We start from the raw sequence: 18,825 nt of genomic DNA on the forward strand, positions 1-18,825 counted from the left end.
TTCTCAATTCTATGGCCTGACCGCACTGTACTCTACTGTACTTCCGGAACTAATCAGCTGGGATCTGTTCCTTTACCGGACTGAATTTACTGAAGGGAGCGTTTTTTCTTTTGTTGCCTTGGTAGCGATTACAGAAAATCAATCAACTGGACAGCCACGTAGTTTGCTAACTAAATAGATTAAGAATGGACGTTAAAGAGCGAAGTGAGTTCTTGACTGATTTTAAGTCATACGAAAATAAAGTCAGAGAAATATAGCAATTATTTCCTCAGCTAGGCTAGCTAGCATCAAATGTTGAAATGCTATCATTATCTAATGTATTGTGCAATGTCTTGTCTTTTTGAAAGATCTGCTGGGTGGTGGCGAGAACATCGTTGAAATGGTGGATTTGGATGAGGAGAATTTTGCTGTTTCAAAGTATGTATGTATGCGTGTCTGTATGTCTATGAGGAAGTGAGTGAGTGAAGTAACGTTAATTTAGAAGAGAATGACTCATGTTTATATGTTTGGTTGCTGACTGATTTATCCTCCCCAGCTCATCAGATTCAGATGCAGCCTTTGATGCTGTCATTGGGAGTATTGAAGACATCATCATGGGTAAATTGGACAAAGAAACGTTTTTTGGGTTCTAGACATGTTTCAGTGTATCAACGTTAAATGGATAGCACGCTAATGCTACTCAATTTTCTCCTCAGAGGACGACTTCCAGCACATGCAACAGAGCTTCATGGAGAAACACTACCTGGAGTTTGATGACTCAGAGGAGAACAAACTCACCTATACACCCATCTTCAACGAATATGTAAGGCACTATACTCTGTTCATCTGCCTGCCTCATCATCAACTGTCAAGTAAGGTAGAAGGTCTGAAAAAACGATCTATGTGAAAGTGTCTTACATATTCTGATGTTTACTTCTACCTCTTCAGATTGAGCTGCTTGAGAAACAACTTGAGCAGCAGCTGATGGAGAGAATTCCCGGTTTCAACATGAGCACATTTACCCAGTTACTCAAGTATGTAAACCATTTCCACTCAGGAGTAACCTCATGAGTTTCGAAGAGTACCCCCAGGGGTCCTAGCACCCCTAGTTGGGAACCACTGCACTCGGTGGCGCATTAGGCCAGTAGGTGGCACATTGCCCCTTGTAAACCAAATACACCTAACTTCAGAGTGCAAAGTTTATTTGTTTCTCATTTTACAAAAATACATTTTCTCTCTCTCTTTTCTATGTTTCAGGCAGCACAAAGACGAAGTGTCAGGAGACATCTTCGACATGTTGCTTACTTTTACAGACTTCATGGCCTTCAAGGAAATGTTCATTGATTACAGAGCAGTGAGTAAAAACTCAATGTTTGTAATTGGATGTACATTAAATTATGACAGTATATTTTAGGATATGAACTAGTGATTTGTTGAGAGAAATTTGTAGAGAGGATTCTGTCTCTTTGTGGTTGTGTGATGTTGTGTCGCAGCACCCATGCCTCCTCCTCTGTCTGCAGGAGAGGGAGGGCCGAGGGCTTGACCTCAGTGATGGCCTAGTGGTGAGGTCTCTCAGCTCTACATCCTCCAAATCCATCACCTCCAGAACAACAACAAAACTGAAGTAACTAATGAAGAGTCATCCCCAAACACATGAACATACACATTGACCAATAGTGCACTGTGCTGCTGACAACAGAACAGAATTGTTTGTCTTGCCCATGCCCTCCAGTCCCCACAGGGAACATCTGTCTTTCCCCCAGCGTTTGTATTTGAACTGTTGTAGGTTTGCAATGGGAATGGTATCAGTCAGGTTTGTCTTTGTTTTACAATATTTTACAAATAGCCTTTCTCTGGTTAAGATAGACACCTTTGTCCTCAGGGTAGGGTACAGCGGTTTTTATAAAATTTGTGCTCGATGACTTGTTGAGTTTTGTGCCTGTTACATTAGTAACACGTATGTTTGTAGGTTAAGCATTTTAGACTAAACAGTAGCCTAGTTGCTCAGCTCTTGGCATTGGTGGTTAGGAGAACTATATGCACCAGCAATGGGAAAACACTTTAGAAATGTTTTTTTTTATTGTACTCATAGCCCTCCACAACAAACAGTATATGAAGCCTGAAAGAAGAAACCTGGTACATTCAGTCCTAGGCTGTATGGTCGATGGTGCTTTCTCAGATCCTTCTTTCTCATTTGAACCAATGGGATCCCTTTCTGTAAAATAATTTCAATAACATTAGTACAACATTTGTCCTATGTAGCAGTCTTTACTGAGAATAATATTTTAAGTGTTTTAATTAAATGTATTTATGTCACTGGTTTGTACATAGTCTTATGTCCCATTGCCTGTAAATAAGTGTTTCAAATAAAGACATGAAATCATTTTGTAAAATCACAATCAACTTTATTTGAAAAGGTGTACTGATATGGATAAACAGTACACATGATTCTCTTGGTCTTCACAATGGTGAAAAAATGTATATAAAAACACATTTCTGAACGTGTGTTGCACACAGACCATGTAACCCATTGGGATTCCTGTGTATCTACAAGTATAATATAGTAATTAGGTGGGTGCTTACATTTGTCCTATTTCACACATGTGAATTAGAAATGTGTTTTTTGCATATCTCCCCCCGAGACACCCTCAGAGAGTGGGGTCATGGCCAAGGATCAGCCTTTATTGAAGGCAACCCTGGAGCAATTAGGGTTAAGTGCCTTGCTCAAGGGCACATCAGCCAATTTTTCACCGAGTTGGCTCAGGGATTCAAACCAGCGACCTTTCGGTTACTGGTCCAACACGCTTAACTACTAGGCTACCTACCTCCTTTATTACAGTATAAATAGATGTATCATTCATCACACTTTCCTACAGTATGTGATCATAGTGGTTATGTTATGTATGTGAGTGTACTGTATGTGAGTGAGTCATGAGTGAGTGTACTGATGGATGTGCAGTGGTGGGGTTACCATAGCAACACACTTTGAAAGGGTCTGCAAAATGCTTCCAGTCTTCACTCCAGTCACCATTTTGACATTTAAAAAAGGCTATTGATGTCCAGCTTCTTTTAAAAAAAGTATACTGTATATAAAAACACTCGTCCTTTGATGAACAGGTTTGGAATCTCCTCTACTTGTCACGCTGTTCGGTTCACACTGTCCAAGTCTCTCTGTATGGAGAGGGTTTATCAGGATAGATAGTAGAGTAGTCCTATGCAGGACCAGAGTTGCTGGCTGCATTACCTCCATCCCCTTTCCATGCCAAATAGGAAAAGAAGGTGCTGGCTCCATATAACAAAGTCACCACAATGCCAAAAAACTGAACAAGAGACAAACACATAGTAAGAGACAATCAGATGAGAGAAGAATGTTATTATCATAAGATACAGTACATGCCTGTATTAATTATTCTTCCTCGAATGTCAGTTAATTGAGATTGTTGAATCTTTGACTAGCAATGTTGATGATATGCAGGCAGGTTGCCAGTACTAGGTGCAAGATCTCTTTGGGCTGTAGCCAAGTCCTCTGTCATCATTTGTTGTCATGCCATATGCCTTGCAACAAACATGACACAAACATACAGTACCAGTCAAAAGTTTGGACACACCTACTCATTCAAGGTTTTTTCTTTATATTTTCTACATTGTAGAATAATAGTGAAGACATCAGAACTATCAAATAACACATATGGATGGATTCACATTTGGATTCACATATGAATTCAAGCAAAAAAGTGTTCAACAAATCCAAATATATTTTATATTTGAGATTCTTGAAAGTAGCCACCCTTTGCCTTGATGACAGCTTTGCACACTCTTGACATTCTCTCAACCAGCTTGACCTGGAATGCTTTTCTAACAGCCTTAAAGGAGTTCCCACATATGCTGAGCACTTGTTGGCTGCTTTTCCTTCACTCTGCGGTCCAACTCATCCCACACCATTTCAATTGGGTTGAGGTCGGGGGATTGTGGAGGCAAGGTCATGTGATGCAGCACTCCATTACTCTCCTTCTTGGTCAAATAGCCCTTACACAGCCTGGAGGTGTGTTGGGTCATTGTCCTGTTGAAAACCAAATGATAGTCCCACTAAGTGCGAACCAGATGGGATGGCGTATCGCTGCAGAATGCTGTGGTAGCCATGCTGGTTAAGTGTGCCTTGAAATCTAAATAAATCACTGACAATGTCATCCGCAAAACACCCCCACACCATCACACCTCCTCCTCCATGCTTCATGGTGAGAACCACACATGCGGAGATCATCCGTTCAGCTACTCTGTGTCTCACAAAGACACGTCGGTTGGAACCAACAATCTCAAATTTGGACTCATCAGACCAAGGGACACATTTCCACCGGTCTAGTGTTCATTGCTCGTGTTTCTTGGCCCAAGCAAGTCTTTTCTTATTGTTGCTGTCCTTTAGTAGTGGTTTCTTTGCAGCAAATCGACCACGAAGGCCTGATTCACACAGTCTCCTCTGAACAGTTGATGTTGAAATGTGTCTGTTACTTGAACTATGTGAAGCATTTATTTGGGCTGAAATTTCTGAGGCTGGTAACTCTAATGAACGTATCCTCTGCAGCAGAAGTAACTCTGGGTCTTCCTTTCCTGTGTCGGTCCTCATGAGAGCCAGTTTCATCATTGTGCTTGATGGTTTTTTCTACTGCACTTGAAGAAACTTTCAAAGTTGTTGACATTTTCCGGATTGACTGACCTTCATGTCTTAAAGTAAAGATGGACTGTCGTTTCTCTTTGCTTATTTGAGCTGTTCTTGCCATAATTTGGACTTAGTCTTTTACCAAATAGGGCTATCTTCTGTATACCACCCCTACCTTGTCACAAAACAATTGATTGGCTCAAATGCATTAAGAAGGAAAGAAATTACACAAATTAACAAGCCACACCTGTTAATTGAAATGCATTCCAGGCAACCACCTCATGAAGCTGGTTGAAAGAATGCAGAGTGTGCAAAGCTGTCATCAAAGCAAAGGGTGGCTACTTTGAAGAATCTTAAATAAAACATTTAACACTTTTCTGGTTACTACATGATTCCATATGTGTTATTTCATAGTTTTGATGTCTTCACTATTATTCTACAATGTAGAAAATAGTAAAAATAAAGAAAAACCCTTGAATGAGTAGATGTGTCCAAACTATTGACTGGTGCTGTATATTATAGCTACATTCTCCACAAAGCAAAAAAATATTTTTTAATCTACATACACATAAATACTGACCCCTGACCTACATCAAACTGTGATGTTTGTGAAAATAGAAGGGGAATCTTTATTGGCTAGAGTCACCTGGCTACTGTTTTCCTGGGTTGTGAAAGGCAGGAGATACAAGTCTTTGAACACGCTATGATGTAGGATCTTAATTTGATCACCTTGTTGTAGGAGAACTTTAGTGTATTTGAGGTTTAAAAAGACTTCTGAAGTTTTTAATATCCATTTAGATTTTGTTTTTCTTACGAAAAATGTATCAACCACATAAATTGTTTTCCATTCTTATAATAATAATAATAATTCACATTTCCTGTTGCAGTAGGATTATTTTCCTGCTGTAGCAAACTGGCTCAAATTAAGATCCTAAATATGTATGCATGGTGAAACATTAACATTTTAGTAATTTAGCAGACACTCTTATCCAGAGCGACTTACAGGAGCAATTACTGTTGACAAACCCTGTTAGATATACTCTAATAGCCCTGGGTCTTGTGCAACAGGGCCAACGTTATGGTGACTGGCTTGTTCCTCCAAGGAAGATCAACGTGCTTGGTCATGTGCCTCATTGTAAATAGCAAATGGACTCTGGCCAGGATTGCCATGGAGAGAGAGACCACACCATAAAAGCACATCTACCTTATATTTTTTCTAGCTCCCTCTCTCTTTATCTTTGAACCTGTCACAGTCAGGTGTGCACATGACGCATCAGTCCTGCCTCTTTAGTCAAACATTTAGGAGTGCCAGAAAGTAGAAGGGCCAGAAACACACTTTTGTGTTTTCTATTCATCCTACCCAGAACATAGATATCAGCACATCCTGTTGAATGTTATCTTGTGACTATAAAAAATGTGCAAGTATTGAACGTAATGTACTCAGTCTCAATCTATGTGGCCCTATGTAAGGGAGCGCTTGTTTAAACAAGGGCTTCTCATGTGTTTCTGTCGCTCATCAACTGATCAGAACTGGTCAACCAATTAACAAGTAAGCTTGCCTACATGTGTCTATGTTTCTGTCTAGTGTCTGCATGTCTTTGTATATCTGTAGATATTACGTTGTCTGTTCTAGACTTACCGCAGCAGCTGCCATATGGCCGTAGAAGTATGTTGAACTGTAAGGAGCGACTGATGCAGCATTGGCCAGAAATGCTGTGAGGTACAAAACGGTTGCCACAGCATTATACACCATAACCTACAAGATAGAAAACAGATGTTGATGAATACAGCCTACATTTTATTTAAAATCTATTTTACATTGAATAACAACTACAAAATAACTTTGAAATAAATGTATAACAAAAATGGAACATAGCAGGGACTACATGGGTCATTCTACGACAATGGTGTCTTTCCTGTCCCCCGCCTTAACCACCAGGAAAATCAATAAAAAAATGTCAGATATTTGTTTTTGATTTAATTGAAGTGTTTTATTGCAAAAATCGAATCAAATCAAATATATTTCAAATCAAATCAAATGTTTATGTGCCGAATACAATAGGTGTGTAGACCTTACAGTGAAATGCTTACTTAGAAGCCCTAACCAACAATGCTTTAAGAAGTTTTAAGAAAACAAATGAAAACAAGTGTTAAGTAAAAAATCGATAAGTAAAAAATAGAAAATAAAAGTAATAAATAATTAAACAGCAGCAGTAAAATAACAAGTGAGGCTATATACAGGGGGTACCGGTACAGAGTAAATGTGCGGGGGCACCGGTTAGTCGAGGTAATTGAGGTAATATGTAGATGTAGGTAGAGTTAAAGTAACTATGCATAGATTACAAAAAGAGAGTAGCAGCATCGTAAAAGAGGGGTCTGGGTAGCCCTTTGATTAGATGTTCAGGAATCTTATGGCTTAGGGGTAGAAGCTGTTAAGAAGCCTTTTGGTACCAACACTTGGCGCTCCGGTACCGCTTGCCGTGCGGTAGCAGAGAGAACAGTCTATGACTAGGGTGGCTGGAGTCTTTGACAATTTTTAGGGCCTTACTCTGACACCACCTGGTATAGAGGTCCTGGACGGCAGGCAGCTTGGCCCCAGTGATGTACTGAGCTGTACGCACTACCCTCTGTAGTGCCTTGCAGTCGGAGGCTGAGCAGTTGCCATACCAGGCAGTGATGCAACCAGTCTGGATGCTCTCCAGTGTGGGCCTGGGTCTGCTCTCCCTTTCAGGTGGCCTTGTATAACGCTTCCCAGTTGAAACGGAGAGCGCAAGTTCGGACATATATTAGAATTACATTTTGTTACGTTTTTGTTTGTTTTGGTGTTCGGCAGGTTTTTTTTTCAGCTGTTCACACACACATTTTTTTCTTGAGGCAAGTCGAAGTTTGGTAGCTAAAGTCTACAACCATTTGTTTGTGATTGGTCAACAGTAGGGGGGTTAGGAACTACGGATAAGATTCTTCAATTCATTGTTTGTTGTCATTCAACGAGAGATGACTAGTTTTCATGCAAATGATGTGGACACCAAGGAACTTGAAGCTCTCAACCTGTTCCACTACAACCATGTCGATGAGAATGGGGGCATGTTCGGTCCTCTTTTTCCTGTAGTCCACAATCATCTCCTTTGTCTTGATCACGTTGAGGGAGAGGTTGTTGTCCTGGCACCACACTGCCAGGTCGCTGACTTCCTCCCTATAGGCTGTCTCATCGTTGTCGGTGATCCCTGTTGTGTCATCGGCAAACTTGATGATAGTGTTGGAGTCGTGCCTGGCCATGCAGTCATGAGTGAACAGGGAGTACAGGAGGGGACTGAGCACTCACCCCAGACAGGCCCGCGTGTTGAGGATCAGCGTGGCGGATGTGTTGTTCCCTACCCTTACCACCTGGGGCGGCACGTCAGGAAGTCCAGGATCCAGCTGCAGAGGGAGATCTTTAGTCCCAGGGTCCTTAGCTTAGTGATGAGCTTTGAGAGCACTATGGTGTTGAATGCTGAGGTGTAATCAATGAATAGCATTTTCACATAGGTGTTCCTTTTGTCCAGGTGGGAAAGGGCTGTGTTGAGTGCAATAGAGATTGCATCATCTGTGGATCTGTTGAGGCAGTATGCAAATTGGAGTGGGTCTAGGGTTTCTGAGATAATGGTGTTGATGTGAGCCATGACCAGCCTTTCAAAGCACTTCATGGCTACAGACGTGAGTGCTACGGGTTGGTAGTAATTTAGGCAGGTTGCCTTAGTGTTCTTGGGCACAGGTATTATGGTGCTCTGCTTGAAACATGTTGGTATTACAGACTCAGTGAAGACACTTGCCAGTTGGTTAGCGCATGCTCAGAGTACACGTCCTGGTAATCCGTCTGGCCCTGTGGCCTTGTGAATGTTGACCTGTTTAAAAATCTTACTCACATCGGCTACGGAGAGCGTGATCACACATTCGTCCGGAACAGCTGGTGCTCTCATGCATGTTTCAGTGTTACTTGCCTCGAAGCGAACATAGAAGTAATTTATCTTATCTGGTAGATTCGTGTCACTGGTCAGTTCGCAGCTGTGCTTCCCTTTGTAGTCTGTAATAGTTTGCAAGCCCTGCTACATCCAACGAGCGTCGAAGCCGGTGTAGTACGTACGATTCAATCTTAGTCCTGTAATGACGCTTTGCCTGTTTGATGGTTTTGTCGGAGGGCATAGCGGGATTTCTTATAAGCTTCCGGGTTAGAGTCCAGCTCCTTGAATGCGGCAGCTCTACCCTTTAGCTCAGTGCGGATGTTGCCTGTAATCCATGGCTTCTGGTTGGGGTATGTACGTATGGTCACTGTGGGGACGACATCATCGATGCACTTATTGATGAAGCCAGTGACTGATGTGGTGTACTCCTCAATGCCATTGGAAGAATCCCGGAACATATTCCAGTATGTGCTAGCAAAACAGTCCTGTAGCTTAGCATCTGCTTCATCTGCCTACTTTCTAATTGACCAAGTAACTGGTGCCTCCTGCTTTAGTTTTTGCTTGTAAGCAGGAATCAGGATGATAGAATTATGGTCAGATTTGCCAAATGGAGAACGAGGGAGAGCTTTGTATACATCTCTGTGTGTGGAGTAAAGTTGGTCTAGAGTTTTTTCCCTCTGGTTGCACATTTAACACGCTGTTAGAAATTAGGTAAAACGGATTTGAGTTTCCCTGCATTAAAGTCCCCGGCCACTAGGAGCGCCACCTCTGGATGAGCATTTTCCTGTTTGCTTATGGCTGTATACAGCTCATTGAGTGTGGTCTTACTGCCAGCATCGGTCTGCGGTGGTATATAGACAGCTACGAAAAATATAGATGTAAACTCTCTTGGTAAATAATGTGGTCTACAGCTTATCATGAGATACTCTACCTCAGGTGAGCAAAACCTAGAGAACCGCACCAGCTGTTGTTTACAAATATACATAGGCTGTCGCCCCTTGTCTTACCAGAGGCCGCTGTTCTATCCTGCCGAAAAAGCTTAAAACCTGCCAGCTGTATGATTATCATGTCGTCGTTCAGCCATGACTCGGTGAAACATAAGATATGACAGATTTTAATGTCCCGTTAGTAGGATATACGTGCTCGTAGTTCGTCTATTTTATTATTGATTGATTGTACGTTGGCTAATAGAACCGATGGTAAAGGTAAATTACCCTCTCGGCAACAATGCACCCGGACTGTCGTCCCCGATATCTCCATCTTTTCCTCCTGCGAATGACGGGGATGAGGGCCCTGTCAGGCGTCCGAAGTAAATCCTTCCCGTCCGACTCATTGAAGAAGAATTCCTCCAGTACGGAGTGAATAATCACTGCCCTGATATCAAGACGTTCTTTTCGGTCATAAGACACAGTGGCAGAAACATTATATACAAAATAAGTTACAAATAACACGAAAAAACATACACAATAGCACAATTGTTATTGCTATAACATGGGTCCTGAGATCCTCAAAAGGTTCTACAGCTGCAACATCGAGAGCATCCTGACTGGTTGCATCACTGCCTGGTATGGCAACTGCTCGGCCTCTGACCGCAAGGCACTACAGAGGGTAGTGCGTACGGCCCAGTACATCACTGGGGCTAAGCTGCCTGCCATCCAGGACCTCTACATCAGGCGGTGTCAGAGGAAGGCCCTAAAAATTGTCAAAGACCCCAGCCACCCCAGTCATAGACTGTTCTCTGTGCTACCGCATGGCTAGCGGTACCGCAGTGCCAAGTCAAGGACAAAAAGGCTTCTCAACAGTTTTTACCCCCAAGCCATAAGACTCCTGAACAGGTAATCAAATGGCTACCCGGACTATTTGCATTGTGTGCCCCCCCAACCCCTCTTTTTACACTGCTGCTACTCTCTGTTTATCATATATGCATAGTCACTTTAACTATACATTCATGTACATACTACCTCAATCAGCCTGACTAACCGGTGTCTGTATGTAGCCTCGCTACTGTATATAGCCTGTCTTTTTACTGTTGTTTTATTTCTTTACCTACCTATTGTTCACCTAATACCTTTTTTGCACTATTGGTTAGAGCCTGTAAGTAAGCATTTCACTGTAAGGTCTACACCTGTTGTATTCAGCGCACGTGACAAATAAACTTTGATTTGGAATTGGTTGCGGTATCGTAAAACGGCAGCCATCTACTTCGGCGCCATTATATACACAGATTTGTCACTGGTGTTGACGTCACTGGTGTTGCCGTCACTTGTGTTACGGTCACTGGTGTTAGCGTCACTGGTGTTAGCGTCACTGGTGTTATTATAGAAAAATGTTTTTTGTTTAATGTCAATTATTTCGAATCAAAAACATTTCTTAATATTATTATTAATGCTTTCTGTCTTTGATTTACATATGCAAATTAAATAGTCAAATTACATTCTGGAATCGTCATTAAAATATAGGTAACACTAGTGACAAAAAAGCAACACAAGCATTTTTCTTTTATTTAATGTAGTAAAAATACATAAAGCTGTTAAAAAAGCCACAATCTTCATAGAACGACCCACACATGACATAAGCCTGAGGTCAGGTCAGCAATCACACCAGAGGTTAGTGGATTAGGACACTCACCAACATTGGCCAGGGCACAGAGCTGAGTTTGTGATAGGCGCCAAAGAAGAGCATGAAGAAGAGGATAATGGTGAGCAGCCACAGTGTAACGGCTACAAACATCACCCAGCCATAGGCAGGAATAATGGAGGAAGCACTGGCAATTAGAGCCCATTGCAGCAGGCCAAGACCCTGAGGAGAGTGAGACAGAACAAGGTACATGTTCAGAAACATTTAGGTGACATTTGAGCAGGTGAACCTTCTATTGAGCCTCTAATCCAAGTCTTCACGCCAGATCAAGTGTCCTCTTGAAGAGCAGTGTAGAAGACCTGGGAGTAATCTACACTACCCACTGAGCATTAATCAGCAGCACAGACAGGAATATATTAGTTCTGTCAAATAACCTTGACAGTATTACTTAGTACCCCAGACAAGATCAGGAGGGCAAACAGAACTCTTTCTCAATAAAAAAGCATAATCCAAATATGTATTTAGGGATCAAGTTTTGATCTGCAGGTTAACCCACGCACCTGGTAAACGTGTCAAAGATTAATAATGGTAAGCATAACATCCTCATTCTTATACCCTCTCATATTGTATCTCTAACTCTAATCACTCAATATGACAACATTCAAATTAATTGAGTTTTAATAGTTGTTCTGTTTTTTAAACATTTGCATAAATCTACTTACATCGAATGTATTAATAATGAAAAATCGGGTGCCATATGTTGTTACAAAACATTGATATATCTCATAAATTGTCAATTACTTTTTCTTGTCTCACTATTGAGCTTCAGAGGAGTGTGAGCATGTTAATATACAGTACAGTATAAGCACACAAATAGCAAATATTAAAGGTGTTACACAAGCTTTAACCTTTTACTGCAGTGGGCTAAATCAGTGAGGGCCAAACAGAGTGTTTCTTGGTAGTCTTAAACAAATCTACTTCAAAACAGAAGTATACACCTCACACACGTGGTTATGAGCTTAAATAAAAGAAGACACCTGTACCATGTCAGATATAGAGTTTAAATGTATTACATGTTGAGTTTGCATCCCAATATTACACTTTCTACACATCACAGAAGACTGAAATGTAACAAAACTGTTTGACATTGAAACACCAGATTTTCGTCAGTTTAAAAAAATCTGAATTATGAAATTATGAGAAATATTAATAACATTCCACCCATGAGGCCAAAGAGGTCACTTTTGGTCATTGACAGCTGGAAAGGACTATAGTATACTGTCATGTAGGCCTATGTTTGTCTACAGTGTACACATGAGGACATAATATTGTCAAAGTATAGGCCTACAGTCAGGAGAATTTCTACTTTTATACAGTATATGACTTTTATACAGCATGATCACTTCCTAAACAAATGTTTTTCAAACTAACCCCTTTTCAGGTAGTCTCTCGATTCATTTCTCTTCGCTCAGTACAGACTGGTACTGTGAAAGACTTTATTAGGAGTCAATCTGAGGCCTAAGGCAGGTTTGTTTAAGTTGTGTAAATTTAAGGTGTGTGTGTTTGAGTGTGCCTGCCTGGTTTTGTGTAGGGTGTGTGGGCTTATATCCGTGAACTGTTAACAATCAACTGCAGTAAACCTATAATGAATATAGAAGATCCAAGATATGGGCTCACAAAATCATCTGGCTGAGGTGACATGATTGCACAATACCATCACAGGGTCCAGCAATTCATATTCATGTTATTGGTAATGCTCAGTTATAGTAGTAATGTGATGTCTTGTGTTATGAGATGTCTATAATCATGGGTAATGGATGTTGATACACACATTTAGAAGTATGCACCACTGTACTCAAGTGGAACAGTGTGAGTCCTGATATTTCTTTCTCATGCAATTATTGAAATGGCTATGAAGGGTGTGATATGAAGCCTAGTGCAGTGACCCACCTAGCCGGGTCAGTCACATGTACTACAGGAAGCCTAGTGCAGTGACCCACCTAGCCGGGTCAGTCACATGTACTACAGGAAGCCTAGTGCAGTGACCCACCTAGCCGGGTCAGTCACATGTACTACAGGAAGCCTAGTGCAGTGACCCACCTAGCCGGGTCAGTCACATGTACTACAGGAAGCCTAGTGCAGTGACCCACCTAGCCGGGTCAGTCACATGTACTACAGGAAGCCTAGTGCAGTGACCCACCTAGCCGGGTCAGTCACATGTACTACAGGAAGCCTAGTGCAGTGACCCACCTAGCCGGGTCAGTCACATGTACTACAGGTTCAAAGGGAGTGGCATCATATTGAAATATCTGCTTTATATATATGACTCTCTGAATGTACTGTTAATTATCAATACATTATGTAAATATGTAAACATAAAACATATTCAAGACACAGGGCGTTTTGCATAAAACAATTTTTAACTTGTGTTATGTTCAAATAAAACAAGCTGTCACCTGATTAATGTCCCTGTGTGTGTCCATTACTACAACTCTTAGCAACCACTAGGTATAACTCAAGCCCGTACAAAACAATAAGATAGAAGAAAACAGGGATTCTGAAAAGATACATAGATATAGATTGGCCTAGAAGATGAGTAGGACAGAGAAAGAAGGAAAAATGAGCTGGGTACATGAGACAAAAACGTTTATTGCTAGGTTTACTGCACTGTTGGAGCTAGAAACACAAGCTGCAATTGCGATAACAACTGAAAATTTGTGTACGTGACTGATAAACTTGATTTGATGATGGATAAAGTAAATACAAAGGTGAAACTGGTATTTGTCACTCACTATCTCAGCCAACATCAGGATTCCAGGAATGCTCTTGATCAAGCCCAGGTCCATGGAAATACTGGCAAGCTGAAAGCTGGACCCTCCCTGTTGGGACTGGGGGGAGCTGGTCTCGGTGGCCACATTATCTGGAAAGTCTGACATCACTCCCTCAAATCCACACAATAATGGCCAACAATAACAAACTAACTTTCCTTTTGTCCCTAGTCAGAGAATAGAACCCTTCCAGAGCAAATATACAGATCTGGGGAATGCAGCCGTTACCACCTGGTTTGCTTTTCTAGTCTGACAGGTGCCTTATGTTCTCGCTCTCACTCTCGCGCTCTCTCTCTCTCTCTCTCTCTCTCTTAGTGAGGTAGGTAGGTATATACAGTTGAAGTCGGAAGTTTACATACACCTTAGCCAAATACATTTAAACTCAGTTTTCCACAATTCCTGACATTTAATCCTAGTAAAAATGCCCTGTTTTAAGTCAGTTAGGATCACCATTTTATTTTAAGAATGTGAAATGTCAGAATAATAGTAGAGAGAATGATTTATTTCAGCTTTTATTTCTTTCATCACATTCCCAGTGGGTCAGAAGTTTACATACACTCAATTAGTATTTGGTAGCATTGCCTTTAAATTGTTTAACTTGGGTCAAATGTTTCAGGTAGCCTTCCACAAGCTTCCCACAATAAGTTGGGTGATTTTTGGCCCATTACTCCTGACAGCTGGTGTAACTGAGTCAGGTTTGTAGGCCACCTTGCTCACACATGCTTTTTCAGTTCTGCCCACAAATGTTCTGTAGGATTGAGGTCAGGGTTTGTGATGGCCACTCCAATGATGACGCCATCTATTTTGTGAAGTGCATCAGTCCCTCCTGCAGCAAAGCACCCCCACAACATGATGCTGCCACCCCCGTGCTTCACGGTTGGGATGGTGTTCTTCGGCTTGCAAGCCTCCCCCTTTTTCCTCCAAAGATAACGATGGTCATTATGGCCAAACAGTTCTATATTTGTTTCATCAAACCAGAGGACATTTCTCCAATGTGTCCTTTGTCCCCGGCTGTCAGGCACTGTTTTCCCGCAGGTCTGTTAACGCAGGTCTGTTAGTGTTTGGCAGGCAGTAGAAAAGGATATTTTGTGCTAGCTTAGCCAGCTAGTCCAGTACACAGCAGGCGGGAGAGGGTGGCAACGCATGGTGTCCCTAACAAGCAAGCTAGCTAGTTAACTAACACACATGTCACCCCAGCCTCCCTCCCTCCTGCTGTGCTAGCTGGAGGCGGGGAAGACTGGTATACGGTGTCCTTCGCCTCCGCCTGTCGAGCACGGTTTTCTCGGTTCATGCAAAAACCAATGGGATGCAGGAATGTCCACATGCAGGAACGCCCTGAATTGCACACTATTGAATGTCAGCTCTATTCATGGAATGTTTGAGAACGTTTTTGGTGGCACAGAAATAAATGATAAGGGATAGCAAACAATTTGTTGACTAAATCCCTCTTGCCACTACACTCTATCTGACTGGATGAATAACTTTATTTTGAGTTAATGTGGACCCAGTGACTCAGACTTGAGTATTTGGACCAAGACTCGAGCACTTGGACATTGGACTAGCCATAGGGACTCGTGACTCAACCATTGGTGACTCGGACTTGGACTCGAGCACAGGGGACTTGGGACTTGATTCGGACTCGGCTACATCACTGGGCTAAACAGTCATTAGCTCACGTTATAAGTCATTAGCCCCATTCTATGCTGGCTGGCTGCAACCATGACAAAGGGGTAGACGTAACATAGTAAATGTAAATGATAGTATGATATGTTACATTTCGTATGCTACTGCCACATTCAAAACAACTTGTGTGAATTATCTGACTTCAGTGTTTTCAAGACAATTGAGAACAAGCTCCTTATGGGAAAAATTGTTCAGAACATTCATCCAACTCGGATACTCGGGCATCTTTCTAGAGCTTCGACTTGAGTTTTCAGTTGTCTTGAAAGCACTACATGTATTAATTTGTGGATGTCCATCATCCATTTAAAATGATCTGTTACGAATTGCAATTTGTACAATATGAACTCCAGCACATCAGCCAAAGTGTACCCTCGCAGTATGGTGATCTGCCTTGACATATCAGACTCTCAATGTGCCAGAGCCCACCCCAACTGATGATTACCCCACCTTTAGACTGCCTCCACAGTCCAGTCGCTTTACAACTGTTCTGAATCAAGATGAGATGGACCTTTACGGTGGTATGGAGATAGCACAGTCTGACGCAGAACATCTCAAGAGGGAAACTAGAGCGCAAAGTAACTATAAAGTCTGTCATCGTGTGCGCTCTCAGCACATTACCTCATCTATACTGAACAAAAATATAAATGCAACATGTAAAGTGTTGGTCCAATATTTCATGAGCTGAAATAAAACATCCCAGAAATGTTCCATATACACAAAAAGCTTATTTCTCTCAAATTTTGCGCACAAATGTGTTTACAATCCCTGTTAGTTAGCATTTCTCCTTTGCCAAGATAATTCATCCACCTGACAGGTGTGGCATATCAAGAAGCTGATTTCATGATCATTACACAGGTGGACCTTGTGGTGGGGACAATAAAATGCCACTCTAAAATGTGCAGTTTTGTCACACAACACAATGCCACAGATGTCTCAAGTTTTGAGGGAGTGTGCAATTGGCATGCTGACTGCAGGAATGTCCACCAGAGCTGTTGCCAGAGAATTTAATGTTAATTTCTCTACCATAAGTATTTCAGTACAGTCCAGTATTACTCTGGTATGTGGGTATGTGTTCCTGAAACAGAGGGGCATCAGCTAATTAACAGTTACCCTTTAGGGCCAAACTGGAAGGGATCCTAGCATGAAGTAAAGGTAGTTTGCCCAGGTGACACATATCCTACCCAGGTGACTGTGGAGTGTGATACATTGAAACAAACAGCTAAATCCAGTTCAAGGAGGCCCTGTCTAACACGGCACAGAAAGAGGGAGAACTGATCCATTAGAGTTAAGCTTTATAGCCAACTCTACGTGGGTATTCATCTGTTTTGTTTATGCACTGTACCTGACTCCATCTATCCATGCTCTCTGCTGTTGGCTGTAAAGCCAGAAAAACAGCTTTATAGTACTGTAGTCTCTAAATTCAATGTAAATATGGTTTTCTTTTTTTCACACTGGAAGCATAGAAGGAGGAACTGGTTTGCCTGAAGCTTTGCGATTTCCTCAGCCTGACGAACGACCTCGTTGGTGCCTCTTCAAGCTGCTCCTCAGCAGGCAGAGGATTCTGATCATAATCATGGTCAAGGTGTGGTACGCTTGCCACCACCTCTTCACCGAAACTGCAAGGTGAAAGGAAGGGAAGAAAAATGCTTTTAACAAGCCCAACGACATGCTTTTAAGATTAGTACTATCAGCTCTACATCTTCTATTCCAAATACAGGCCATGCAAATGAATACTTAGGAGTTCTTTTTCTGTTTGCAAATGAATACTTAGGAGTTCTTTTTCTGTTTGCAAATGAATACTTGGGAGTTAAGAATGCTGACAGAAAAATGTACTTGCATGGCCTAAATGTAGAGTAGACGGGGCAGAAACTGAGTATTCATTGTGAAAGATTGTATTTGGGAACTAGTGACTGAGGTTAAACCAAATAATGTAAACCCACAAAAACATTAAAGTGACTGAAGTTCAGATAGCAAGTCTATACCTGTGCATAATTTGGCAAGCCATGTTCTCAGCTTGAGGGTCCTCATCCAGTGAGTCACTGCAGATATAAATCTGCTATGAACTATTGAAAATGACAGAAAAAATCCACATGTAATAATAGACAACTACCTTAGTTCATCTGGCTCCTCTGCAGGTGCAGCCTCACTGTAACACAGACAAATACATTACAGTTGATGAACGAGTCTACCTGACAAGTGGTATAATTAAGCAATAAGGCACGACAGGGTGTGGTATATGGCCAATATACCACGGCTAAGGGCTGTTCTTAAGCACCACAAACCCCGAGGTGCCATATTGCTATTATAAACTGGTACCAAAATAATTGGTAACCGCCCCCAGGTGGTGAAGGTAGGAAACTACATCTCCACTTCGATGATCCTCAACACTGGGGCCCCACAAAGGTGTGTGCTCAGCACCCTCCTGTACTCCCTGTTCACCCATGACTGCGTTGCCATGCACGCCTTCAACTCAATCATCAAGTTTGCAGATGACACAACAGTAGTGGGCTTGATTACCAACAACGACGAGACAGCCTACCTCTCACTCAACGTCAACAAAACAAAGGAGATGATCGTGGACTTCAGGAAACAGCAGAGGGAGCACCCCCTTATCCACATCGACGGGACAGCAGTGGAGAAGGTGGAAAGTTTTAAGTTCCTCGGCATACACATCAGACAAACTGAAATGGTCCACCCACACAGTTGGAGGCTGAAGAAATTTGGCTTGTTACCTAACATCCTCACCAACTTTTACAGACGCACAATTGAGAGCATCCTGTTGGGCTGTATCACCACCTAGTACGACAACTGCACCACCCACAACCGCAAGGCTCTCCAGAGGGTGGTGCGGACTGCACAACTCATCACCGGGGGCAAACTACCGGCCCTCCAGGACACCTGCAGCACCCGATGTCACATCAAGGACAACAACCATCCGAGCCACTGCCTGTTCACCCCGCTACCATCCAGAAGGCAAGTCAGTACAGGTGCATCAAAGCTCGGACCGAGAGATTGAAAAACAGCTTCTATCTCAAGGCCATCAGACTGTTAAACAGCCATCACTGACACAGAGAGGCTGCAGCCTACATAAAGACCTGAAATAATTGACCACTTAAATAAATGGATCACTTTAATAATGCCACTTTAATAATGTTTACATATCTTA

At 42.0% G+C, this 18,825-nt stretch overlaps 2 protein-coding genes across 2 annotated transcripts; one reads left to right on the top strand and one right to left on the bottom strand.

Annotated features, from left to right (window-relative positions):
- The first annotated feature begins 130 nt into the window (after window positions 1-130).
- arl2bp (ARF like GTPase 2 binding protein) lies at window positions 131-2,368 on the top strand. The gene is given in 7 exon segments (NM_001141902.1): window positions 131-204; window positions 348-417; window positions 536-597; window positions 696-802; window positions 928-1,013; window positions 1,237-1,333; window positions 1,500-2,368. Coding segments are annotated over 7 exon segments (549 nt in total). The 5' UTR covers window positions 131-185; the 3' UTR covers window positions 1,608-2,368.
- On the bottom strand, window positions 2,363-14,486 carry pllp (plasmolipin). Its single transcript, XM_014149020.3, has 4 exons — window positions 13,941-14,486; window positions 11,200-11,370; window positions 6,273-6,389; window positions 2,363-3,299 (listed from the first exon to the last, which is right to left on the bottom strand). The coding sequence occupies exons 1-4, from the start codon at window positions 14,082-14,084 to the stop codon at window positions 3,192-3,194; spliced, it is 540 nt and encodes a 179-aa protein (XP_014004495.1). The 5' UTR covers window positions 14,085-14,486; the 3' UTR covers window positions 2,363-3,191.
- Window positions 14,487-18,825: the final 4,339 nt, after the last annotated feature.

Source organism: Salmo salar, chromosome 16 (genome assembly GCF_965601325.2).
Source record: "Salmo salar chromosome 16, fSalSal1, whole genome shotgun sequence".
NCBI classification, from domain to species: domain Eukaryota; kingdom Metazoa; phylum Chordata; class Actinopteri; order Salmoniformes; family Salmonidae; genus Salmo; species Salmo salar.